Source organism: Bombina bombina, chromosome 7 (assembly GCF_027579735.1).
Source record: "Bombina bombina isolate aBomBom1 chromosome 7, aBomBom1.pri, whole genome shotgun sequence".
NCBI lineage: Eukaryota > Metazoa > Chordata > Amphibia > Anura > Bombinatoridae > Bombina > Bombina bombina.
In genome coordinates, this window is record NC_069505.1 from 198,180,458 (window position 1) to 198,208,118 (window position 27,661).

General features: G+C 40.0%; 1 protein-coding gene across 9 annotated transcripts in view; it reads left to right on the top strand.

Annotated features, from left to right (window-relative positions):
- The window catches only part of LOC128666129 (golgin subfamily B member 1), a 438,305-nt gene extending 410,855 nt beyond the window's left edge, over window positions 1–27,450 (top strand). For all 9 annotated transcript variants that reach the window (XM_053720543.1, XM_053720552.1, XM_053720548.1 and 6 more), the window contains 2 exons: window positions 25,672–25,783; window positions 25,930–27,450. In XM_053720543.1, the coding sequence (XP_053576518.1) occupies window positions 25,672–25,783; window positions 25,930–26,088 (271 nt within the window). In that variant the 3' untranslated portion in view covers window positions 26,089–27,450. The remainder of the gene's footprint in view (window positions 1–25,671; window positions 25,784–25,929) is intronic.
- Window positions 27,451–27,661: the final 211 nt, after the last annotated feature.

The following is a 27,661-nucleotide window of genomic DNA, read 5'->3' on the forward strand; positions in this document are numbered from 1 at the left end:
CGATGAGGCTGTTTAGGCAATGCCACAGTTCTATCCTTAATTTTCCCATGCCTCAATGGCGTCACATGCAGTGCCCTGCGGTTCTTCTAATTCTCCTGGTGGAAGATAGTTGCCGGCAGATTTTTCAGCTCAGGTATCTTTTGTGGTATCTACAGCTTTTTCTGTTTTTCTTTCCTACTGGGGAAACGCGAGAGGACATTTACTGATCAGATCGTAAGGTTCTGTTCCACATTCTACTACACAGGCTGTTCCATTCCAGGGACAGTTCACCCAAAAAATGTCTCCCATTTAAATTGTTCCCAATGATCCATTTTACCTGTTGTAGTGTATTAAATTGTTTACAAGTAGCTCATTTACCCCTAGTTTGGCCTTTTAAAAAGCTGATTTAACTTTTGGTTTCCCAACCTATAGTGAAAGTTTTGATACTGGAGTATCAGCTATTGAATAGCCTAAGTAAACACAGCCAGCAGAATAAATGAAACTCAGTGGGGTGCATGATAGTTAAGTAATGATCATTTTCATTGTTCTCTCTGTGTATTGAGCTTTAGTTTTCCTGACAAATATAAGATAAGGAAGCAAGTGTGTGTACGCAAACTGATAACATAATGAGATCTGATATTACCTGAAACTCAACCCATTGCAATGGGCTGTGGTTTAAAGCACAAAACCAGCTACTTCATATACACAAATAAACCTGAAAATGCAATTTCTCATACATTTTATACTCTGCAGCTGGTATAACAAGTCATTGAAAATACATTAATTTAAAAACAATTTTACAGAGTACTGTCCCTTTAAGTCTGTGGGATTTGCCTGTATTTTCTGAGGGTGAAATTCCCAGATTTGCACAGTATAATTCCTTCATCTGATGCTGAAGTCATTATCTTTAGATGTATGCTTGCACACCTCATGTACTTTATAGGAGGTTTTAGCTACTTGGACGACATCGATATTCCTGTCGTTGTCAACCCTTGGAAGTTTTTGTAAACTTGATCATTTCTATGATGTTACTTTCTTTGAGGAAAGGTTTCTAAAGTGCTATAGATTTTTGCACTGGTGTAGGAGTAGCTAGGGATACATTCTCCCTGTCTCCCAACCTTTATAGGTTTTTCCGGTTTTCGACTCCATTCAAATGCATGGTACCCTAAGTAGCAGGGAGGATCCCTATGGAGGTAGCTGCTCTTTTACGGATCCATGGATATAGAAGCTGGAGGTTTAATTGTTTCTTTTAGAGCAATGCCTTGTATTATTAGACTTGCTGTCCTAGCTGGACATTACAGTGATTCAGCTGAGAAGCCTTCTTGTGGCTTAGTGGTACAGTCTAGGCTTTCAAGTTCTGCAGTGGCAGAATCAATTTTTCTGTTTCCTCCAAATACATGCTTCTGACGTTTTTCTTTTTAAGCATGAGTCCTTGTTTGGACTTGGTCTGACGGTATTATCCTCTGACTTGCGGGTGAAAAGGAGTTTTTCCATCACTTGTCAAGAGGGTACGACTAAAAGGAAAATGTTTTCCTTTTTCCTCTTTCATCAGGGGTCATGTCTTTTAGACCAGTCTCCAAATATTCCCGGAGGCAGATTTCTCATTCTAGAGTATCTGCAATCCAGGTACGTTGAGAAACTTTCCTTGAACAGGGTTCAGGACGTTCTTTTCTGGAAATGGGAGTTCCAGCCCCTGTCTATCTGGGAACGGGATCTGGGTATTTATCTCAAATTTCTCTGGTGCTGACTTTCAAGGTAATATCCATTATCTTTTGGTTCTGGGTCTGTTCTTAAGAACATAAACCGGAGGGATATGTGTTTCTTGTTCCCATGTTTCGGGAGCTTCTCTAGCTTATGGGTTCAGCAGCTGAGCATGACTTTTAGGTTCTGGGGTAGTACAAGGGTATTTCTCTGGACTATAGATGGTTCAGGTGTCATCCTTCCTTCAAACTATCTCTTTTTTAGGAGATTTTGTCCAATCTACCATGGATGGGAAATTAACCTAGAAAAGTCTTCCCTTTTTCTATCTTCATGGGGGGACTTTTTAGACTCTGTATTTAAGAGTTTTCTATCAGAGGTCAGATGTTAAGGATTTATTCCTTTTGCCCTCTCTGCAGTCTAATGTCCAGCCAACAGCAAGCTCTGGTTGTCCGGTAGATGGCTTAGCCCTTTTTAATCAGTAGGTTGGGAGTTAGGATCTCACTGCAACTGCATTTACTTCACTTTTAATTAAATAGATATGGGATGGAAATGGTTTTATGGTTTCCATGGACTTCATTCCTTTTGCTATTTTACTTAAAATTGAGAACTTTCGGAAAAGCAGTCTGCCGTGGCCTAGTGGCTAACGTTGCACTATTGAAAGCAGAAGGTTCTGTGTTCAAAGCCAGCTTTGGGCAGCTGCTTGACCGGCACAATTAGTCTTTTAAAGATAAAGAATTGCTTTGAAATTTTTATAGATATAGATCTCTTTTCCGTAGTAGTTTTTAAGGAATTTCTATTTCTATTTATAGGCATTTTGAGGTTTGGGAAACTTTGCCCCTCCTGGTAGGAATGTATATCCCATACGTCACTAGCTCATGGACTCTTGCTTATATGAAAGAAATGAATTTATCAGGTAAGTTCTTACATAAATTATGTTTCTTCAACCTCCTTAAAAAATAGAGTTGCCGTTGCGCCTTTTTAACTAAAGTGGAGGTATTTAATGACCAGGACAGATTTTCGGTAATGTTGGTTCCCAGCAATTTAAAACTAGTCACCCGTTCTACCTCGGACCCATTAATATAAATGGGCATGTGTGTACAGCATTTGGTCTTCCTGTAGTCCACAATCATCTCTTTGGTCTTCTTGGTATTAAGAGACAGATTATCAGCACACCAAGTCACAGAGTGCGTTAACTCCTCCCTATAGGCCGACTCGTCATTATTGCTGACCATGCCTACCACATTAGTGTCATCTGCAAACTTAATGATGGTATTCGACACAAACTTAGGCAGGCAGTCATGGGTAAAAAGAGAATATAGTAGGGGCTCAGTACACAGCCTTGTGGAACTCCAGCATTAAAGGCCAGGGTAGAGGAGATGAAATTACCTAACCTCACTGACTGAGGTCTATTGGTCAGAAAGTCCAGGGTCCAATTACAGAGCCATGTGTTGATGCCCAAGTCAGGAAGTTTCGCAACCAGCTTTGTGGGAATAACAGTGTTGAATGCTGAACTAAAATCAATAAAGATCATCCTTACATAAGTATTGTTATTGTCCAAATGGGTCAAAACAGAATGTAATGTATTAGCATGCCTGGCCTAGTACGTTTTTTTTAAGGAGCTACTTATTGAGGGAGGTAAGTTTTCCCTTTCTTCAAGAGCACTTTTTGTGGAGATATAACTTTTTATTTATTTATTTATGCATTTTCTCCATCCAGGGGTATGGTTTCTCTATCTGGATGTTTTCTTTCAGATTGTGGATCTACAGGGTCTCCCAGAAATAGGTTTAATGGCTTCTCGGTTAAACAACAAACTTCCCTGGTCCGGGGATCCTCTGGTTCTTCTTCCCAGAGTAATTTCCCAGATCAGTCAAGAGGACTCATCTGTAATTCTGGTTGCTCCATCTTGGGGGGTTTAGTATGAAGATCTTGTTCAGATGTCCAGTTGCCTGTCTTGGCCTCTTCCTCTGCATCCAGATCTTCGGTCTCAAGGTCCATTTTTTTCGTTCAGATTTCAAGTCTCTAAGTTTGATGGCTTGGAAATTTAACGGCTTGTTCTTAGATATAGAGCTTTTTCAGAATCTGTAGTTGAGACTTTGATCCAGGCTCGTAAGTCTTTAAACTAAGAAAATGTATCAAAATGGCTTTATTTCTTGGTGTTTGGATGATGGTTTTTCCTGGCACTCTCAGAATTCCTAGAATTCTACAGATTTTACAGAATGGCCTGGATAAAGGCCTATCTGACAGTTCTTTGAAGGGGCAGATTAATGCTCTTTCAGTTTTGTCTCATAGGAAGATTGCCAACCTTCCTGATATTCATGGTTTTGTTCAGGCTTTGGCTTAAAGGGACAGTCAAGTCCAAAAAAACTTTCATGTTTCAAATAGGGCATGTAATTTTTTTTTTTTTTTTTTATATATATTTTTTTATTAAGGTTGAGTTCACAATACAGCATAAAATGTAATGCGTCAGAACAGAAAAAAAAAGAAAAACTACAAAGAGCAAAATACATAAATACAGCAAAGATATTCACAATATACGATCGTAATAAACCTGTTATTGTTTCTGTTGCATCTCTGAAATAAAAAGAAAAAACAAAAAGAACAAAAGTAGTCTCAACCTTATTTTTTTTCCTGTTTTCTATTTTCCCACCAGCTTCAAGGTATTCATAACGAAAAGAAATAAACCTAGTGACATAATATTTGTTCTATTCCGCAAAATAATCATGTAATTTAGACTTTCAAATGCCACATATACCCTAAATTACCTTGTTTTGTCATACTATGTCATATCTTGGAGACAAGTCATATTTATCACTTGCTCCCTGATTTTGCTCCCCCCTGTCCCTCCCCCCCCGCCAAAAAAAAAAAAAAAAAAAAAAAGAAAAAGGGGGAATATCTCCCAATGAAATCTACCATATCCCCAATAGTACCAGTTCCGAATTTCTAAATGGGAAAATCATATAATCTATTTCCACTGCCGAAAAGCTCTTAATAAACAAGGACCATTTTGCGAAAAACTTTCTAATGTCCCCTTCGTCGTTCATGTTGGTGTCGAGCTGTTCTAATATACATTGTTTTTTTAGACAGTTTTTGATCTCCGTAATCGTGGGTGTTGCAGTCGATTTCCATTTCTTAAAGATCAAATATCTGGCTGCAACCACTGTCATGTTAATTAGTTTATGTTGGGGATGTGATTTTTCTCTAACATTTCTCAGGAAAACACAATAACTCAGGGTTATTTCAAATGGAGGAATCTTTACTTTATTTTTTAACCAATATTCTACTTTTTTCCAGAATTGACCCATCTTAGGGCAGCTCCATATCATGTGGACCAAATCCGCTGCGGGTTGTGAACATTTTGGGCATTTATTGAATTTATTGTTCCCACATTTTAAACCTTTCTCTGGGGTAAAATACGCCTTATATAGCAATTTAACTTGTGATTCCCTCCAGGTTGAGGATAGTGTGGATTGAGCTATTCTTGTAAAGGAGCCCTGTACCAGCTGGGCATCAACATTGCTCTCTGGTATTAAGTTGTTCCAATCAGCCGAGAGTCTCTCAAGATTTGATGTACCCCTAAGGGAGGCTAACATATAATAACATGGTGAGATGGAGCACTGACCATTTTTCACCATTTCCAACCATCCCTCCAATTTCCCCCACGTCCATCTTCCGTTTGCCTCCCTCCTGAGATCTGTTACAAAGTGTCTGGCTTGCAGGTAGGCAAAGAACTCTCTATTATGAATATCAAATTCCTGCCTGAGTGATTCATAGGTTTTAATCACTTGATTCTCTCTATCTATAAACTGAATAGCCCTATCCAATCCTACCGTATGCCATCTTTGGAATATGGCTGAGTCTAGGCCAACCGGAAATTTCGGGTTACCCCGAAATGGAACAAACTTAGATGCATTACCATCTATTGATAGAAGCTTGCCCAATTTCCACCAACTTTGTATAGGGTTGTAAATAGTTTTAAATGATTTCAGTTCCTGTGGTATTGATTTAGGTTTACAATGTATTAAGGCTACTGGAAGGAATGGGTAGCATATGTTGTTCTCCAAATCATTATTTGTTATATAATCTTTAGAAAAGATCCAATCTGCCACAATGCGTGCTGAGTAAGCTATATTATACAAACGTACATCCGGCAGTGCCAACCCCCCTTGATTTCTTGGTAGTTGTAATTTACAAAAAGCAATTCTTGGTTTTTTGCCCTGCCAGATGTATCTTCTCAATGCCACGTTCAGCTGCCGAATGTCTTTCCCTTTGAGAATTATTGGAACATTTTGGAGGATATATAACAGTTTTGGCAATAGTACCATTTTGAACAAGGCTATCCTACCAGTTATAGACAAGGGGAGACTTTGCCAACTTGTTAACCTCTGTTTAATATCCTGCAATATTGGGGGAATATTTAATTCATAAAGCTTGTCTATGTTAGATGGAATTAGGACGCCTAGATATTTAAAGGCCTCTGACACTATCTTAAAGGGTATGTTTGATGGTGATTTCTTATTTTTTCTCAGCCATAGCAGTTCTGATTTTGAAGTATTGACTTTGTAGCCTGAAAAAGAACCAAATTGTTTAATAAGCAATATTAACTTTGGCAGGTTGTCTTTGATATTTGCTATGTAGAGAAGAATGTCGTCTGCATATAATGCAATTTTAAGCTCCTTATTTCGTATTTTTATGCCTTCTAATTGGTGTCTTACCATCATAGCTAAGGGCTCTATAGAAATATCGAAAAGCAGGGGGGAAAGAGGACATCCCTGTCGGGTCCCCCTCTCCAGTATGATCTCTGGGGTAAGGGAGCCGTTAACCAGCAGTCTTGTAGATGGTTTGTTGTATAGATTTTTAATCAGTTGACAGAATTTACCTTCAAACCCAAATTTAAGTAAAGACTCTGTTATATGATCATAATGAACAGAGTCAAATGCTTTTTCCGCATCTATAGAAATGACTGCCTTGTCAGAGATGTCCTCCCCCCCCTCCCCATCCACCTCTGTCTTATAGTAGTCTACCGTCAATAGAGCTTCTCTTATCTTTGCTGATGAATTGCGTTTGTAAAGAAAACCTGCTTGATCTTTGTGTATAATTATAGGTAGGATAGATTGTAGTCTATTTGCTAAGATAGATGTTAAAATCTTATAGTCTATATTCAGTAGAGCTATAGGTCTGTATGACTCTTTCAAGGTGGGGTCTTTACCCTGTTTAGGTATTAATATTGTGTTTGATGCCGAGAAAGAGGGGGGGATTGGAAGCTGGTCTATGTATATTGCATTATATAAATTACAAAGATTTGGAACTATCAATGGCGAAAGAATTTTATAAAATTCATTTGGTAATGAGTCTGGGCCGGGTGCCTTGTCCAATGCAAGTTTATTAATGGCTTTCTCTATTTCCAGCTCCATAATAGGAGCGTTTAGGATCTCTAACTCATCCCTCCCTAAAGAAGGGGGTGTCAGCTGTCTCCAGAATTGAGCAGATTGGGTCTCGTCCGATTTTTTGGCTGAGTATAATTCCTGAAAATATATGAACAAGAGGTCTGCTATCTCCTCTGACCTAGTTATTGTTTTGCCTTCCTGTTGGAGTGACTCAATCAAGGTTGCTCCTTTTGATCCTTTCACTAAATTAGCCAGGAGCTTACCTGTTTTGTTTCCAAATCTGTAAAATCTGGCTTGAAGTTTTAATTCTTTTTGCGAAGCCTGGTAGGATAAATACGTATCTCTCTCATTTTTGGCTTTTATATATTTAAGCCAGTTAATCCTTGTTTTATCTAAGAGATAATGGTTATAAGAGTTAATTAATGAGCTAGTCACTTCTTTCTCTCTACTTTTGATTTTTTTCTGGAGATTGGCTGTGTAGGATATTATTTCACCCCTTAGAACAGCCTTTGCTGCCTCCCAAAATATCATAGGATGCCTACTATACTCAACATTATGCTCCGCATATTCTTTAAATTTGAGATTGAGCCAATTTTTAAATTTTAAATCTTTTGATAGATACCTAGGAAAAAAAAAACGTACTTGCTTACATCTCTTATCAAGTTCCTGAAACTGAAGAACAATGGGGGCATGGTCCGATAGGGAGATAGGTAAGATCTCTGTCCTTATTTTCCGCTCAAGGAGCTTAGTATCTACTAAAAATAGGTCAATTCTGGAAAATGATTTATGGGCCCTAGATAGGCATGTAAAGTTTCTTATCTCTGGATTCTGCACTCTCCATATGTCTTTTGTTGCCAAGTTCTGTGTAATTTTTTTAAAAATCTTGGTTTCTAAATTATCTCTTTTATTTTTAAGTTGATTGGCGGCTGATCTTAGTCTGTCTAGCGGATATTGTGGGGCCATGTTGAAATCACCCCCGCATATCAAAAAGCCTTCCTGGAATAACATAATTTTGTTTAATAAGGAATCCCAAAAAGATGCGTCTATCACATTAGGTGCGTATAGGTTACATAATGTGTATATGGTTTTCGCCACCTTGATTTTTAACAGTATAAATCTCCCCTCTGGGTCTACCTGTGTATTGAGAATCTCTAAGCCACTGGTCATTATCTTTTTCCCGAGGAGTATGGCTACGCCTCTCTTCCTATTTAAACTTGGAGTGGCCAGTACCTCCTTTACCCAGGATTTCTTTAGTTTCCTAGTTTCTTCTATTTTTAAATGCGTTTCCTGGAGGAATACTATGTCGGACTTTATTTCTTTCATGTAATTAACAAGAGTCCATGAGCTAGTGACGTATGGGATATACATTCCTACCAGGAGGGGCAAAGTTTCCCAAACCTTAAAATGCCTATAAATACACCCCTCACCACACCCACAAATCAGTTTTACAAACTTTGCCTCCAAGGGAGGTGGTGAAGTAAGTTTGTGCTAGATTCTACGTTGATATGCGCTCCGCAGCAAGTTGGAGCCCGGTTTTCCTCTCAGCGTGCAGTGAATGTCAGAGGGATGTGAGGAGAGTATTGCCTATTGAATGCAGTGATCTCCTTCTACGGGGTCTATTTCATAAGGTTCTCTGTTATCGGTCGTAGAGATTCATCTCTTACCTCCCTTTTCAGATCGACGATATACTCTTATATTTACCATTTCCTCTACTGATTCTCGTTTCAGTACTGGTTTGGCTTTCTACAAACATGTAGATGAGTGTCCTGGGGTAAGTAAGTCTTATTTTCTGTGACACTCTAAGCTATGGTTGGGCACTTTATTTATAAAGTTCTAAATATATGTTTTCAAACATTTATTTGCCTTGACTCAGAATGTTCAACTTTCCTTATTTCCAGACAGTCAGTTTCATATTTGGGATTATGCTTTAAATTATCATATTTTTTCTTACCTCAAAAATTTGACTTTTTTCCCTGTGGGCTGTTAGGCTCGCGGGGGCTGAAAATGCTTCATTTTATTGTGTCATTCTTGGCGCGGACTTTTTTGGCGCAAAAATTCTTTTCCGTTTCCGGCGTCATACGTGTCGCCGGAAGTTGCGTCATTTTTGACGTTATTTTGCGCCAAAAATGTCGGCGTTCCGGATGTGGCGTCATTTTTGGCGCCAAAAGCATTTAGGCGCCAAATAATGTGGGCGTCTTATTTGGCGCCAAAAAATATGGGCGTCGCTTTTGTCTCCACATTATTTCAGTCTCATTTTTCATTTGCTTCTGGTTGCTAGAAGCTTGATGTTTGGCATTTTTTTCCCATTCCTGAAACTGTCTTATAAGGAATTTGATCTATTTTGCTTTATATGTTGTTTTTTCTCTTACATATTGCAAGATGTCTCACGTTGCATCTGAGCCAGAAGATACTACAGGAAAACCACTGCCTGCTGGATCTACCAAAGCTAAGTGTATCTGCTGTAAACTTTTGGTAGCTATTCCTCCAGCTGTTGTTTGTAATAATTGTCATGACAAACTTGTTAAAGCAGATAATATTTCCTTTAGTGATGTACCATTGCCTGTTGCAGTTCCCTCAACATCTAAGGTGCAGAATGTTCCTGATAACATAAGAGATTTTGTTTCTGAATCCATAAAGAAGGCTTTGTCTGTTATTTCTCCTTCTAGTAAACGTAAAAAGTCTTTTAAATCTTCTCTCTCTACAGATGAATTTTTAAATGAACACCATCATTCTGATTCTTTGGACTCTTCTGGTTCAGAGGATTCTGTCTCAGAGATTGATGCTGATAAATCTTCATATTTATTTAAGATGGAATTTATTCGCTCTTTACTTAAAGAAGTACTAATTGCTTTAGAAATAGAGGATTCTAGTCCTCTTGATACTAATTCTATACGTTTGGATAAGGTTTTTAAAGCTCCTGCGGTTATTCCAGAAGTCTTTCCTGTTCCTAATGCTATTTCTGCAGTAATTGCTAAGGAATGGGATAAATTGGGTAATTCATTTACTCCTTCTAAACGTTTTAAGCAATTATATCCTGTTCCGCCTGACAGGTTAGAATTTTGGGACAAAATCCCTAAAGTTGATGGGGCTATTTCTACCCTTGCTAAACGTACTACCATTCCTACGTCAGATGGTACCTCGTTTAAAGATCCTTTAGATAGAAAAATTGAATCTTTTCTAAGAAAAGCTTATCTATGTTCAGGTAATCTTCTTAGACCTGCTATATCATTGGCTGATGTTGCTGCAGCTTCAACTTTTTGGTTGGAAACTCTAGCGCAACAAGTAACAAATCGTGATTCTCATGATATTATTATTCTTCTCCAGCATGCTAATAATTTCATCTGTGATGCCATTTTTGATATTATTAGAGTTGATGTTAGATTTATGTCTCTGGCTATCTTAGCCAGAAGAGCTTTATGGCTTAAGACTTGGAATGCTGATATGGCTTCTAAATCAACTCTACTTTCCATTTCTTTCCAGGGAAACAAATTATTTGGTTCTCAGTTGGATTCTATTATTTCAACTGTTACTGGTGGGAAAGGAACTTTTTTACCACAGGATAAAAAGTCTAAAGGTAAAAACAGGGCTAACAATCGTTTTCGTTCCTTTCGTTTCAACAAAGAACAAAAGCCTGATCCTTCGTCCTCAGGAGCAGTTTCAGTTTGGAAACCATCTCCAGTCTGGAATAAATCCAAGCCTGCTAGAAAGGCAAAGCCTGCTTCTAAGTTCACATGAAGGTACGGCCCTCATTCCAGTTCAGCTGGTAGGGGGCAGGTTACGTTTTTTCAAAGAAATTTGGATCAATTCTGTTCACAATCTTTGGATTCAGAACATTGTTTCAGAAGGGTACAGAATTGGTTTCAAGATGAGACCTCCTGCAAAGAGATTTTTTCTTTCCCATGTCCCAGTAAATCCAGTGAAAGCTCAAGCATTTCTGAATTGTGTTTCAGATCTAGAGTTGGCTGGAGTAATTATGCCAGTTCCAGTTCCGGAACAGGGGATGGGGTTTTATTCAAATCTCTTCATTGTACCAAAGAAGGAGAATTCCTTCAGACCAGTTCTGGATCTAAAATTATTGAATCGTTATGTAAGGATACCAACGTTCAAGATGGTAACTGTAAGGACTATATTGCCTTTTGTTCAGCAAGGGAATTATATGTCCACAATAGATTTACAGGATGCATATCTGCATATTCCAATTCATCCAGATCATTATCAGTTCCTGAGATTCTCTTTTCTAGACAAGCATTACCAATTTGTGGCTCTACCGTTTGGCCTTGCTACAGCTCCAAGAATTTTCACAAAGATTCTCGGTGCCCTTCTGTCTGTAATCAGAGAACAGGGTATTGTGGTATTTCCTTATTTGGACGATATCTTGGTACTTGCTCCGTCTTTACATTTAGCAGAGTCTCATACGAATCGACTTGTGTTGTTTCTTCAAGATCATGGTTGGAGGATCAATTTACCAAAAAGTTCTTTGATTCCTCAAACAAGGGTAACCTTTCTGGGTTTCCAGATAGATTCAGTGTCCATGACTTTGTCTTTAACAGACAAGAGACGTCTAAAATTGATTACAGCCTGTCGAAACCTTCAGTCTCAATCATTCCCTTCGGTAGCCTTATGCATGGAAATTCTAGGTCTTATGACTGCTGCATCGGACGCGATCCCCTTTGCTCGTTTTCACATGCGACCTCTTCAGCTCTGTATGCTGAACCAATGGTGCAGGGATTACACGAAGATATATCAATTAATATCTTTAAAACCGATTGTTCGGCACTCTCTAACGTGGTGGACAGATCACCATCGTTTAATTCAGGGGGCTTCTTTTGTTCTTCCGACCTGGACTGTAATTTCAACAGATGCAAGTCTCACAGGTTGGGGAGCTGTGTGGGGATCTCTGACGGCACAAGGAGTTTGGGAATCTCAGGAGGTGAGATTACCAATCAATATCTTGGAACTCCGTGCAGTTTTCAGAGCTCTTCAGTTTTGGCCTCTTCTGAAGAGAGAATCGTTCATTTGTTTTCAGACAGACAATGTCACAACTGTGGCATACATCAATCATCAAGGAGGGACTCACAGTCCTCTGGCTATGAAAGAAGTATCTCGAATTTTGGTTTGGGCGGAATCCAGCTCCTGTCTAATCTCTGCGGTTCATATCCCAGGTGTAGACAATTGGGAAGCGGATTATCTCAGTCGCCAAACGTTGCATCCGGGCGAATGGTCTCTTCACCCAGAGGTATTTCTTCAGATTGTTCAATTGTGGGGGCTTCCAGAGATAGATCTGATGGCCTCTCATCTAAACAAGAAACTTCCCAGGTATCTGTCCAGATCCCGGGATCCTCAGGCGGAGGCAGTGGATGCATTATCACTTCCTTGGAAGTATCATCCTGCCTATATCTTTCCGCCTCTAGTTCTTCTTCCAAGAGTAATCTCCAAGATTCTGAGGGAATGCTCGTTTGTTCTGCTTATAGCTCCGGCATGGCCTCACAGGTTTTGGTATGCGGATCTTGTCCGGATGGCATCTTGCCAGCCATGGACTCTTCCGTTAAGACCAGACCTTCTGTCACAAGGTCCTTTTTTCCATCCGGATCTGAAATCCTTAAATTTAAAGGTATGGAGATTGAACGCTTGATTCTTGGTCATAGAGGTTTCTCTGACTCCGTGATTAATACTATGTTACAGGCTCGTAAATCTGTATCTCGAGAGATATATTATAGAGTCTGGAAGACTTATATTTTTTGGTGTCTTTCTCATCATTTTTCTTGGCATTCTTTTAGAATACCGAGAATTTTACAGTTTCTTCAGGATGGTTTAGATAAGGGTTTGTCCGCAAGTTCTTTGAAAGGACAAATCTCCGCTCTTTCTGTTCTTTTTCACAGAAAGATTGCTATTCTTCCTGATATTCATTGTTTTGTACAAGCTTTGGTTCGTATAAAACCTGTCATTAAGTCAATTTCTCCTCCTTGGAGTTTGAATTTGGTTCTGGGAGCTCTTCAAGCTCCTCCGTTTGAACCTATGCATTCATTGGACATTAAATTACTTTCTTGGAAAGTTTTGTTCCTTTTGGCCATCTCTTCTGCTAGAAGAGTTTCTGAATTATCTGCTCTTTCGTGTGAGTCTCCTTTTCTGATTTTTCATCAGGATAAGGCGGTGTTGCGAACTTCTTTTGAATTTTTACCTAAAGTTGTGAATTCCAACAACATTAGTAGAGAAATTGTGGTTCCTTCATTATGTCCTAATCCTAAGAATTCTAAGGAGAAATCATTGCATTCTTTGGATGTTGTTAGAGCTTTGAAATATTATGTTGAAGCTACGAAATCTTTCCGTAAGACTTCTAGTCTATTTGTTATCTTTTCCGGTTCTAGGAAAGGCCAGAAAGCTTCTGCCATTTCTTTGGCATCTTGGTTGAAATCTTTAATTCATCTTGCCTATGTTGAGTCGGGTAAAATTCCGCCTCAAAGAATTACAGCTCATTCTACTAGGTCAGTATCTACTTCCTGGGCGTTTAGGAATGAAGCTTCGGTTGACCAGATCTGCAAAGCAGCAACTTGGTCCTCTTTGCATACTTTTACTAAATTCTACCATTTTGATGTATTTTCTTCTTCTGAAGCAGTTTTTGGTAGAAAAGTTCTTCAGGCAGCGGTTTCAGTTTGAATCTTCTGCTTATGTTTTTTGTTAAACTTTATTTTGGGTGTGGATTATTTTTAGCAGGAATTGGCTGTCTTTATTTTATCCCTCCCTCTCTAGTGACTCTTGTGTGGAAAGATCCACATCTTGGGTAGTCATTATCCCATACGTCACTAGCTCATGGACTCTTGTTAATTACATGAAAGAAAACATAATTTATGTAAGAACTTACCTGATAAATTCATTTCTTTCATATTAACAAGAGTCCATGAGGCCCACCCTTTTTTGTGGTGGTTATGATTTTTTTGTATAAAGCACAATTATTCCAATTCCTTATTTTATATGCTTCGCACTTTTTTTCTTATCACCCCACTTCTTGGCTATTCGTTAAACTGATTTGTGGGTGTGGTGAGGGGTGTATTTATAGGCATTTTAAGGTTTGGGAAACTTTGCCCCTCCTGGTAGGAATGTATATCCCATACGTCACTAGCTCATGGACTCTTGTTAATATGAAAGAAATGAATTTATCAGGTAAGTTCTTACATAAATTATGTTTTTCCTCAGCTGGTTTAAAATTGCTGTCCTTTTTATGGGGGATGTGAGACCTCCAATGTTCCACGAAACAAATGTAATACTATCTAACTTTGTCATATTCTTAATTTAATATAAGGGGATAAACCAGAAACCCAAAAAAAAAAGAAAAAAAAAAAAAAAAATTAAATTGGCGGGGGGGGGGGGGGGGGGGGGATTGGGGGGAAGCCTAGGCACCCGGGGGAGAGAACCAAGATTTTGAACCATTTCTTAACAATTATCAACTGTCTCACTTTTTGTTTGAGTGTTTTAATTATTCAGGTATTTTTAATTTGGCTAAGAGTTCACTTGCCTCTTTAGCCGTCTCAGCGTAATATATTTTGTCCTTGTCCCATACTTTGAGCCTTGCTGGATAGATCAGGGTAGCCCGTATGCCCATGTTAATAAGTTTAGTACATGTTGGGGATAACACCCTTCTCTTAGTTGCCGTTTCAACCGAGAAGTCTTGGAACATAAAAATACTAGAGTTCCCTAGTACAATGGGCTGATTTTTACGGTAATATTGAAAAAGGGTAATTTTATCCTGGAAATTCAGTAGTTTGACTATAATTGGTCTTGGCCTAGCTTTCTCTGTGTTGTCTGAGGCAGGTCTCCCTAATCTGTGAGCTCTTTCAATAATAATTTTGGGATATGCACTTGGAATTTTGAGGAGTTGTACTAGTGTTTCAGAAATAAAGTTATTTAGGTTATCATATTGCTTCTCTTCTGGTACTCCTACAATTCTGAAATTATTCCGTCTAGAGCGGTTTTCTAAGTCCTCAATTTTAAACTGAAGTTTTTCAATTGTTGCTTCATTAATTTTAGATTTTGTAGTATATGTGACCGTTAGATCTTCAAGATCTGAGACTCGTTGCTCAAGTTCTTGTACTCTGTTAGAGAATTGCCTAAGCTCTTGTGAAAGTGATCTCATATCTTGCTTAATCTCTGACCTCAGAGTGTCAAATTTGGGGGCAAGTGCTTCTAAGATACTATCCACCAAGGCTTGAGTATTGGAAGATTCATAGGGGTATGGAAAATTGCTGGAGGCTAGGTTAGTATCCACTGAGGTGCTTATTGAGCTTTTTATTTTCTTATCTTTGTTTCTATTCGCCATGATTGGAGAAGGGGTTTTGCCGTGAGTGTTTAAAAATTTATCCATGTGTGGTGTACCCACTTGTGATTTAGAAGTGTGCTCTTAATTTTAGGTTTACCAGGGTGCTAATATTTGGAGTGAGGGAGAGAAAGAGAGAAAAAAGAAGAAAAAAGAAAAAAAACCCTGCAGGGAGGTGATAAAACCGAAGGGATGTGAGGGGTTCTGTGTGATAGTGATAGTGATGGACAGTTGAGGGAGATATATAGTGTGAAAAAAGGTCACGTGTTGTTAATAGTATCCAAAATCTAATAGGTGATTAGTTGTGGAGCCACTACAGAAGCGACTCTGAGTTTAACCCCTTCTCTTCTCCGGCTCTTTGTGTTCATATTTGCTCTAAAAGCTTCTTCCACTTATGATATCCCTAGCCCCTACTTTACTTCTAAAGTCTATTGCTTCCTTCGGCCAAATTGACCCTTTGAGAAGGTGTTTAAATACTACATTGTAATTTACAGCAATTTCTCCTTTTTCTTCTCCTCCTTCTTCCCCTCCAGGGCTACTTTACTGTTACTCCCTTTTACGTGTATTTTACAGAATTATATTAGTAACTTAATTGATCTATTGTAAACCTAGGCAGCTCAATTTGCTGCAGTTCCTAATCTATTCTCTATGCCCTTGTCACAGAGCCAATGTTACACCCTCATTGTTGTACACACCACGGTTATGCCACAGTCGCCACAGTATGTGCCACAGTTACCGTGTTTGAAGAGTAAATAACCAAGTTGGTTCACATTTTTCCCAATAATTATTCATACCTACTGAATAGCCAATATATCAGTATAGCCTTTGCACAATGTGACTTCTTTTATGTCTAGGGCGTTTTAGGTATTTTACTGTTGACAATTAAGTTTAGATAAAAAGGGGTTTTAACCTTGGATTTGTATCCTTATTTCCTTTCTATTGCCCTGAAAGCCAGTAGGGGCAGAGGCGTTACTTATAGCAAAAAGATGGATATAATTTTGTGCTTAGCCAGATATTTAACCAGGAAAGGCCTGGGATAGATTGATATTAAAATATACTTAGTTACGGGGCTTAGGTTACCTCTCAGAATCTTTTAGAGTTTTTATAAGGAAGGTACATACTATAAGCTTTTAGTTTAACTAGTCTTCTCTACTGAGTAAACCCCCAGAGATTTATCTTTCTTTAATCTTTAACAAGGATAGGTCCGAGAATTTGATGTCAATCAGTTACATAAGAGACATGGTAGAGATACAATGCTTCCTTGAAATATAACCTCTAGAAAATACAGATTACTTTACAACACTAAATACATGCTATGTGTGTCTTAGATCAGCCTATCCTCAGTATAGAATGATTACCCTGATGGACAGTAAAGCTATTATTAAGAAATCTCTCAGCAACAATAAACTAGCTGTGATAGAAGAAATAGGCCTTGCAAGCCTAGAATTAAGTAGCCGTCAATAAGCTGATGAATCTAATCTAAAATATCCATTAATAAGTAAAGTAAACTTAATTCTGCAAAAAGATACAAACAGATAGAAAAACAGAAGAAAAACAGCCTCTTCAATATATTTTAAAGTGACCCAGAGTCTTGTTTTTGTAGAGTCAAGTTTTTAAATGAAATGTTACTCGGTCTGAGGTACTTCACAGGGGTTTTGCTGCAGAGCCATAGAAGGAGAACTTGTGCAGTGTCCTCAGTAATTAAAGGACAGATATGGAGCAAAAGTTTGCGAGCATAAGAGTTTAAACAGTATAAAGAATGTCTCTTTCTTCTCTTCACACTCAAACCCTTGTTGGTCCCAATCTTAGCTGAGTTCAGAGAGAATAAAATATTTGCTAAGGCTGTTCTTCCATCCCCTTGCTACAGGCGAAAACAGTTCCCACAGTTAGGTTATCTCCAGCGTGGCTGGCAAACTCACCCCCTCCAGAGAATCCTACCGTCAGTTATCCTCTGTGATAGCCCGCAGATCGTTGTCGGGCTAATTTCGGCCCAGACGCCGTATCAGGGCCTCCTATGTCGGCTCTCCCGCTGAGGACCGCGCTCAGCTCCCCCCACGCAGCACCGGTGGGGGGGGAGTGGGCGGCGCCGCGCCGGGCGGCCAAGCAACGCAGGGGCAAGCTGCACTCCAGGTCCACTCTCCAGACCGGGCCCAACTCCCTCCCGCGCAGCACCGGTGGGGGAGGGAGAAGGACAGGCCCCAGCCGACAGGACCGGAGAGACAACAGGTACAGCAGAGAGATGGTTTGTGTTGATGGTTTTCACGCTGGGCTGTCAGGTGAGGCAAGCACACGGAGGGGGGAGGGCCAGGAACCGCAGCAAACGTCTTGTCTCCAAGGAAGGATACAGCCTACGATGTGAGGCAGTTTGATTGAAAATGGCAGAGCAGTGTAGTAAAGTTAGGTGTAATAAGAGGCAGCCATAATTTTGTTTGAGATCAGTAGGTTGTAAAGCTGTTCTCCGAAAGGCCAAAACAACTGGTGATTAGGGTATAACAGTGGGATGTTGTGCCACTGTCAGGGGTTCCGGAGTGGTTCTTGGTACTATCCAAGGGAAGCCCCAGAGCAGGGGCTGGCGCGAAAAGAGCTCCGCCAAAATCCAGGGGACTGGAGAAACGAGCTGAGCTGCAGCTGTGCAGCTCCTCCTCCACCGGAACTCCTCAAGAGCCTAGGGCATGTAATTTTAAACAACTTTCCAATTTACTTTTATCACCAATTTTGCTTTGTTCTCTTGGTATTCTTAGTTGAAAGCTAAACCTAGGAGGTTCATATGCTAATTTCTTAGACCTTGAAGACCGCCTCTAATCTAAATGCATTTTGATCGTTTTTCACTACTAGAGGGCATTAGTTCACGTGTTTCATATAGATAACATTGAGCTGATGCACGTGAATTTACCATGGAGACAGCTCTGATTGGCTAAAATGCAAGTCTGTCAAAAGAACTGAAATAAGGGGGCAGTCTGCTGAGGCTTAGATACAAGGTAATTACAGAGGTAAAACGTGTATAATTATAACTGTGTTGGTTATGCAAAACTGCGGAATTGGTAATTAAGGGATTATCTATCTTTTAAAACAACAAAAATTCTGGTGTTGACTGTCCCTTTAATATGAGCCAATTTCTCCACCTTGGAATCTAAATTTGGTGTTTAAAGATTCTGCAGGCTCCTTCATTTAAGCCAATGCATAAGATGGATATTAAGCTTCTTTCTTGGAAAGTTTTTAGTTTCTTTTGGCTATCTCTTCTGCTTGAAGAGTTTCAGAATTGTCTACTCTTTATTGTGATTCTCCTTAAATAATTTTTCATCAGGAAGTTTGACTTTTATACCTAAGGTTGTGTTTTCAGACAATATGTTGGGAAATTGTTGTCCCTTCTTTGTGTCCTAATCCGAAGAATTCTTCAGAAAGGTTTCTTTCTGAAGATGTTGTTAGTTAGAGCCTTGAAGTATTAAGTTGATGCTACTAAGGATTTCAGGCAAACTTCTAGTTTGTCAATTTTTCTGGTTCTAAGAAAGGGCAGAAAGTTACTGCCGTATTTGTGTCTTCTTGGTTGAAATGTTTGATCCATAAAGCTTTGTTGGAGGTTGGACAACCTTTATTTAAACCAATTACTGCTTATTCTTCCAGATCAGCTGTCATTTCTTGGGCTTTAAAGAATGAGGCTTCTGTTGACCAAATTTGCAGATAGCTGGTCTTCTTTGCATACTTTTACTAAATTCTACCATTTTTATGTTTTTGCTTCTTATTAGGCAGTCTTTGGTAGGAAAGTCCTTCAGGCAGTGGTCTCAGCGCATATATTAAAATAGAAAAAGAGAACAATTCATTTTTTGGATTATATTTGGGCTGTGTAGCTTTCTCTATGAAAAAAAAAAGATTATTTCTCCAACATAGGTGTGTCCGGTCCACGGCGTCATCCTTACTTGTGGGATATTCTCTTCCCCAACAGGAAATGGCAAAGAGCCCAGCAAAGCTGGTCACATGATCCCTCCCAGGCTCCGCCTTCCCCAGTCATTCTCTTTGCCGTTGTACAGGCAACATCTCCACGGAGATGGCTTAGAGTTTTTTGGTGTTTAACTGTAGTTTTTATTATTCAATCAAGAGTTTGTTATTTTAAAATAGTGCTGGTATGTACTATTTACTCTGAAACAGAAAGGTGATGAAGATTTCTGTTTGTAAGAGGAAAATGATTTTAGCAACCGTTACTAAAATCTGGCTGTTTCCACACAGGACTGTTGAGAGGAATTAACTTCAGTTGGGGGAAACAGTGAGCAGACTTTTGCTGCTTGAGGTATGACACATTTCTAACAAGACGATGTAATGCTGGAAGCTGTCATTTTCCCTATGGGATCCGGTAAGCCATTTTTATTACATAAGAAAAAAAGGGCTTCACAAGGGCTGTTAAGACTGTAGACATTTTCTGGGGTAAAACGATTGATATATAAGCATATTTTAATACTTCATAGCTTTGAGGAATTATTTTATTCTTGGGAATTATGTAAAATAACCGGCAGGCACTGTATTGGACACCTTATTCTCTAGGGGCTTTCCCTAATCATAGGCAGAGCCTCATTTTCGCGCCTCTATTGCGCACTTGTTTTTGGGAAGCATGACATGCAGATGCATGTGTGAGGAGCTCTGATACATAGAAAAGACTTTCTGAAGGCGTCATTTGGTATCGTATTCCCCTTTGGGCTTGGTTGGGTCTCAGCAAAGCAGATACCAGGGACTGTAAAGGGGTTAAATATAAAAACGGCTCCGGTTCCGTTATTTTAAGAGTTAAAGCTTTCAAATTTGGTGTGCAATACTTTTAAGGCTTTAAGACACTGTGGTGAAATTTTGGTGAATTTTGAACAATTCCTTCATACTTTTTCACATTTGCAGTAATAAAGTGTGTTCAGTTTAAAATTTAAAGTGACAGTAACGGTTTTATTTTAAAACGTTTTTTGTACTTTGTTATCAAGTTTATGCCTGTTTAACATGTCTGTACTACCATATAGACTGTGTTCTGTATGTGGGGAAGCCAAGGCTCCTTCTCATTTAAATAGATGTGATTTATGTGACACAAAATTTAGAGAAAATGATGCCCAAGATGATTCCTCAAGTGAGGGGAGTAAGCATGGTACTGCATCATCCCCTCCTTCGTCTACACCAGTCTTGCCCACACAGGAGGCCCCTAGTACATCTAGTGCGCCAATACTCCTTACTATGCAACAATTAACGGCTGTAATGGATAATTCTATCAAAAACATTTTAGCCAAAATGCCCACTTATCAGCGAAAGCGCGACTGCTCTGTTTTAGAAAATACTGAAGAGCATGAGGACGCTGATGATATTGGTTCTGAAGTGCCCCTACACCAATCTGAGGGGGCCAGGGAGGTTTTGTCTGAGGGAGAAATTTCAGATTCAGGGAAAATTTCTCAACAAGCTGAACCTGATGTAATTACATTCAAATTTAAATTGGAACATCTCCGGGCCCTGCTTAAGGAGGTGTTATCTACTCTGGATGATTGTGAGAATTTGGTCATTCCAGAGAAATTATGTAAAATGGACAAGTTCCTAGAGGTCCCGGGGCCCCCCGAAGCTTTTCCTATACCCAAGCAGGTGGCGGACATTGTAAACAAAGAATGGGAAAGGCCCGGCATACCTTTCGTCCCTCCCCCTATATTTAAGAAATTGTTTCCTATGGTCGACCCCAGAAAGGACTTATGGCAGACAGTCCCCAAGGTCGAGGGGGCGGTTTCTACTCTAAACAAACGCACCACTATACCCATAGAAGATAGTTGTGCTTTCAAAGATCCTATGGATAAAAAATTAGAGGGTTTGCTTAAAAAGATGTTTGTTCAGCAAGGTTACCTTCTACAACCAATTTCATGCATTGTTCCTGTCACTACAGCAGCGTGTTTCTGGTTCGATGAACTAGAAAAGGCGCTCAATAAAGATTCTTCTTATGAGGAGATTTTGGACAGAATTCATGCTCTCAAATTGGCTAACTCTTTCACCCTAGACGCCACTTTGCAATTGGCTAGATTAGCGGCGAAAAATTCTGGGTTTGCTATTGTGGCGCGCAGAGCGCTTTGGCTAAAATCTTGGTCAGCGGATGCGTCTTCCAAGAACAAATTGCTTAACATTCCTTTCAAGGGGAAAACGCTGTTTGGCCCTGACTTGAAAGAGATTATTTCTGATATCACTGGGGGCAAGGGCCACGCCCTTCCTCAGGATAGGTCTTTCAAGGCCAAAAATAAACCTAATTTTCGTCCCTTTCGCAGAAACGGACCAGCCCCAAGTGCTACGTCCTCTAAGCAAGAGGGTAATACTTCTCAAGCCAAGCCAGCCTGGAGGCCAATGCAAGGCTGGAACAAAGGTAAGCAGGCCAAGAAACCTGCCACTGCTACCAAGACAGCATGAGATGTTGGCCCCCGATCCGGGACCGGATCTGGTGGGGGGCAGACTCTCTCTCTCTTCGCTCAGGCTTGGGCAAGAGATGTTCTGGATCCTTGGGCGCTAGAAATAGTCTCCCAAGGTTATCTTCTGGAATTCAAGGGGCTTCCCCCGAGGGGGAGGTTCCACAGGTCTCAATTGTCTTCAGACCACATAAAAAAACAGGCATTCTTACATTGTGTAGAAGACCTGTTAAAAATGGGAGTGATTCATCCTGTTCCATTAGGAGAACAAGGGATGGGGTTCTACTCCAATCTGTTCGTAGTTCCCAAAAAAGAGGGAACATTCAGACCAATCTTAGATCTCAAGATCCTAAACAAGTTTCTCAAGGTTCCATCGTTCAAAATGGAAACCATTCGAACAATTCTTCCTTCCATCCAGGAAGGTCAATTCATGACCACGGTGGATTTAAAGGATGCGTATCTACATATTCCTATCCACAAGGAACATCATCGTTTCCTAAGGTTCGCATTTCTGGACAAGCATTACCAGTTTGTGGCACTTCCGTTCGGATTAGCCACTGCTCCAAGAATTTTCACAAAGGTTCTAGGGTCCCTTCTAGCGGTGCTAAGACCAAGGGGCATTGCAGTAGTACCTTACTTGGACGACATTCTGATTCAAGCGTCGTCCCTTCCACAAGCAAAGGCTCACACGGACATTGTCCTGGCCTTTCTCAGATCTCACGGGTGGAAAGTGAACGTAGAAAAAAGTTCTCTATCTCCGTCAACAAGGGTTCCCTTCTTGGGAACAATAATAGACTCCTTAGAAATGAGGATTTTTCTGACAGAGGCCAGAAAATCAAAACTTCTAAACTCTTGTCAAATACTTCATTCTGTTCCTCTTCCTTCCATTGCGCAGTGCATGGAAGTAATAGGTTTGATGGTAGCGGCAATGGACATAGTTCCTTTTGCGCGAATTCATCTAAGACCATTACAACTGTGCATGCTCAGTCAGTGGAATGGGGATTATACAGACTTGTCTCCGACGATACAAGTAGATCAGAGGACCAGAGATTCACTCCGTTGGTGGCTGTCCCTGGACAACCTGTCACAGGGGATGAGCTTCCGCAGACCAGAGTGGGTCATTGTCACGACCGACGCCAGTCTGGTGGGCTGGGGCGCGGTCTGGGGACCCCTGAAAGCTCAGGGTCTTTGGTCTCGGGAAGAATCTCTTCTCCCGATAAATATTCTGGAACTGAGAGCGATATTCAATGCTCTCAAGGCTTGGCCTCAGCTAGCAAAGGCCAAATTCATACGGTTTCAATCAGACAACATGACGACTGTTGCGTACATCAACCATCAGGGGGGAACAAGGAGTTCCCTGGCGATGGAAGAAGTGACCAAAATCATTCAATGGGCGGAGACTCACTCCTGCCACTTGTCTGCAATCCACATCCCAGGAGTGGAAAATTGGGAAGCGGATTTTCTGAGTCGTCAGACATTTCATCCGGGGGAGTGGGAACTCCATCCGGAAATCTTTGCCCAAATTACTCAGTTGTGGGGCATTCCAGACATGGATCTGATGGCCTCTCGTCAGAACTTCAAGGTTCCTTGCTACGGGTCCAGATCCAGGGATCCCAAGGCGACTCTAGTAGATGCACTAGTAGCACCTTGGACCTTCAAACTAGCTTATGTATTCCCGCCGTTTCCTCTCATCCCCAGGCTGGTAGCCAGGATCAATCAGGAGAGGGCATCGGTGATCTTGATAGCTCCTGCGTGGCCACGCAGGACTTGGTATGCAGACCTGGTGAATATGTCATCGGCTCCACCATGGAAGCTACCTTTGAGACGGGACCTTTTTGTTCAAGGTCCGTTCGAACATCCGAATCTGGTCTCACTCCAACTGACTGCTTGGAGATTGAACGCTTGATCTTATCAAAGCGAGGGTTCTCAGATTCTGTCATTGATACTCTTGTTCAGGCCAGAAAGCCTGTAACTAGAAAAATCTACCACAAAATATGGAAAAAATATATCTGTTGGTGTGAATCTAAAGCATTCCCTTGGGACAAGATAAAAATTCCTAAGATTCTATCCTTTCTTCAAGAAGGTTTGGAGAAAGGATTATCTGCAAGTTCCTTGAAGGGACAGATTTCTGCCTTGTCTGTGTTACTTCACAAAAAGCTGGCAGCTGTGCCAGATGTTCAAGCCTTTGTTCAGGCTCTGGTTAGAATCAAGCCTGTTTACAAACCTTTGACTCCTCCTTGGAGTCTCAATTTAGTTCTTTCAGTTCTTCAGGGGGTTCCGTTTGAACCCTTACATTCCGTTGATATTAAGTTATTATCTTGGAAAGTTTTGTTTTTGGTTGCAATTTCTTCTGCTAGAAGAGTTTCAGAATTATCTGCTCTGCAGTGTTCTCCTCCTTATCTGGTGTTCCATGCAGATAAGGTGGTTTTGCGTACTAAACCTGGTTTTCTTCCGAAAGTTGTTTCTAACAAAAACATTAACCAGGAGATAGTCGTGCCTTCTTTGTGTCCGAATCCAGTTTCAAAGAAGGAACGTTTGTTGCACAATTTGGACGTAGTTCGTGCTCTAAAATTCTATTTAGATGCTACAAAGGATTTTAGACAAACATCTTCCTTGTTTGTTGTTTATTCCGGTAAAAGGAGAGGTCAAAAAGCAACTTCTACCTCTCTCTCTTTTTGGCTTAAAAGCATCATCAGATTGGCTTACGAGACTGCCGGACGGCAGCCTCCTGAAAGAATCACAGCTCATTCCACTAGGGCTGTGGCTTCCACATGGGCCTTCAAGAACGAGGCTTCTGTTGATCAGATATGTAAGGCAGCGACTTGGTCTTCACTGCACACTTTTACTAAATTTTACAAATTTGATACTTTTGCTTCTTCTGAGGCTATTTTTGGGAGAAAGGTTTTGCAAGCCGTGGTGCCTTCCATCTAGGTGACCTGATTTGCTCCCTCCCTTCATCCGTGTCCTAAAGCTTTGGTATTGGTTCCCACAAGTAAGGATGACGCCGTGGACCGGACACACCTATGTTGGAGAAAACAGAATTTATGTTTACCTGATAAATTACTTTCTCCAACGGTGTGTCCGGTCCACGGCCCGCCCTGGTTTTTTAATCAGGTCTGATAATTTATTTTCTTTAACTACAGTCACCACGGTATCATATGATTTCTCCTATGCAAATATTCCTCCTTTACGTCGGTCGAATGACTGGGGAAGGCGGAGCCTGGGAGGGATCATGTGACCAGCTTTGCTGGGCTCTTTGCCATTTCCTGTTGGGGAAGAGAATATCCCACAAGTAAGGATGACGCCGTGGACCGGACACACCGTTGGAGAAAGTAATTTATCAGGTAAACATAAATTCTGTTTTTTATCCCGTCCTTATTTTTCATTACTTGTGGACTCCACAGCATGGTTATTAGTTCCCAGGAGTAATGGATCGTGGACTCTCACTGACTGTATGAAAGAAAGCATAATTTATGCTTACCTGATAAATTAATTTATTTCATGCTAATGAGTCTAGTGATGATTTTTTTTGTGCACATCTTTATTTTTTCCCCTGCTCCTATTATTTTGCTATTATTACTTTTTCCTGGCTATACGTCATACTAGTTTACCGGGAAGGTGGGAAGGGCTCTTGAGTTTTGGGAATCTTTGCCTCCTAGTGGCAGGGAAGAGTAATTCCCAGGAGTATTGTGGACTCGCACCACCATGAAAGAAATTAATAGATCAGGTAAGCATAAATTATGTTTTCTATATAGAGTAGAAGAATATTAAAAATAACTATTCTCTTAATGTGAATATATTGGTTTATTATTACATATAAATCTGTTGTTCTGCAGTAAATATGCTGCTGTAATATGCCAAATACCTCCAAAAATTAGTTGCTAACAGTCTGTGTCATTTTTAGACTTGAAACCAGCCCTTTATCCAGGGAATACGAGTTCTCTCTCCAGATGGAGTCAGACGATGAGCGGGAAGCTTTAATAATTGATCCAACCCAACATGTTGTTGTACGAAAGGTAAGTGAAATAAAATCCAGTGTTTTAAAGTACGTTTTAAGTGTTTGTGTTCATGTGGGTATCTGTCAGTTGCTTATTGGGACAATATTAGGTCCTTGTGGGATCCATATTAGATACTGGATACTATGTGACTTTGTCTATTTCAGATGCGAGGAGGAGCCCTAGCTCTGCGTCAGTGGTTACGTGGTCGAAGCCTGTACTGCTCCAGGCTCCTGACCTCCCGGGGGAAGTCACGTTACATGTTCTTCACATACCTGCTGCTGCTGCATGCTTTGGTCCTTATGTGCTTGACTGGTGTCCTGTGACAGTTTGCCCGAGTCTAATCTGACAGTCACAGCAATATTTTACAATCCTTTATAACTCCAACATAATTATCAGTGTGTGCTGGGCTGTTACTGGATAATACTCGTCCACGTGGTTTTCATCCACCTGTTTAACCTTATTGCTGCATACATTATATAATCATGTACATAGAGAAACAGGTCACGCATTCAACACGGGGTAGTCACATCATGACAAGTATTATTTAAGCCCATGTTTAGGCCCTGTCTAAGAAAACAGTAAAAGCTGTATGACAGTAATCAAATTATCAAAGGGTTTGTATTCAGTGTTTCATACATATACACTTGTGTGTGTGCAAGCAGTAACAGTTAATTATATGAACATTGATAACGTTAGGGCAGCTCATTTGATAACTACTGAGTACTACTAGATTGTTATAAAATTGTATAAGCAGACTGAGGAATAAGGAAGCTGAGAGATATGTACTCTGTCACTACAGTATACAGTGTATGTATGTGTGTGTATATGTATGTGTGTGTGTGTGCATATATATGTATATGTGTGTGTGTATATATATATATATATATATGTGTGTGTGTGCATATGTATGTATATGTGTATATATATATATATATATATATATATATATATGTGTGTGTGTGTGTGTATGTGTATATATATGTGTATATATATATATATATATATATATATATAAAATGTGTGTGTGTATGCATATATATATATATATTTATGATGAGTGCAGGTGATTTGTATTAGTGCTATATATTATATGCACAGGGTAAAGCGCACATCGGCACTGAATAACTGCTATATATTATATGTACAGGCGGAGGCGCGCAGGCACTGTGCATTAGTTCTATATATTATATGTACAGGGTGAGTAGGGCAAGGGCACTGCATCACTGTATTTCTCTCTCTCTCTCTCTCTCTCTCTCTCTCTCACACTCACACAAACATACACACACACACACATATATATATACATACACACACAATACATACAGGGTGCGACAAATAGGACGGGCCTTGTTATGCAGATATATTTGCTTCTGGATTTGCTGCTGTTACTTTGCACTGGACAGGATGTATATATTACACTACAGTTTGTAAGAAATGACTATTCTGTATATCACGGTTGTTCTATAATAGAAGACTTATTATATTTGCTAAATATTTTACTGTATAGAAATTGCTGCTTTTCAGATGTTTATTAATGGTTATTACTTGAAACAGAGTAAATTTGTTAAAGCTCTGGGCCTGTTCTCAGCTTCTTGTTTGTGACAAGAAAGTTCTAAAGTGCAATAAACTGATGATTGATTTGTTGGTTTCTGATCTAAAAAATAAAGCTTTAAATAGAAATCAAACCTGCTGTATTGTTCAGTGTTGCTGTTCCTACATATCCTACAAAGGAGAGAGCTATGCTGTCTGTCGTCCCTACACATCCAGCTTCACCCTCTGCCCACCACGTTTCTTAGCATATTTACAGCGTTCTGCTCAGATAATCATTCTATGCTCTGCGCTCGGTTATTATGCACATGCTGCTGAGCGTGTAATTTTGTTGTTAGCTGAAATGAG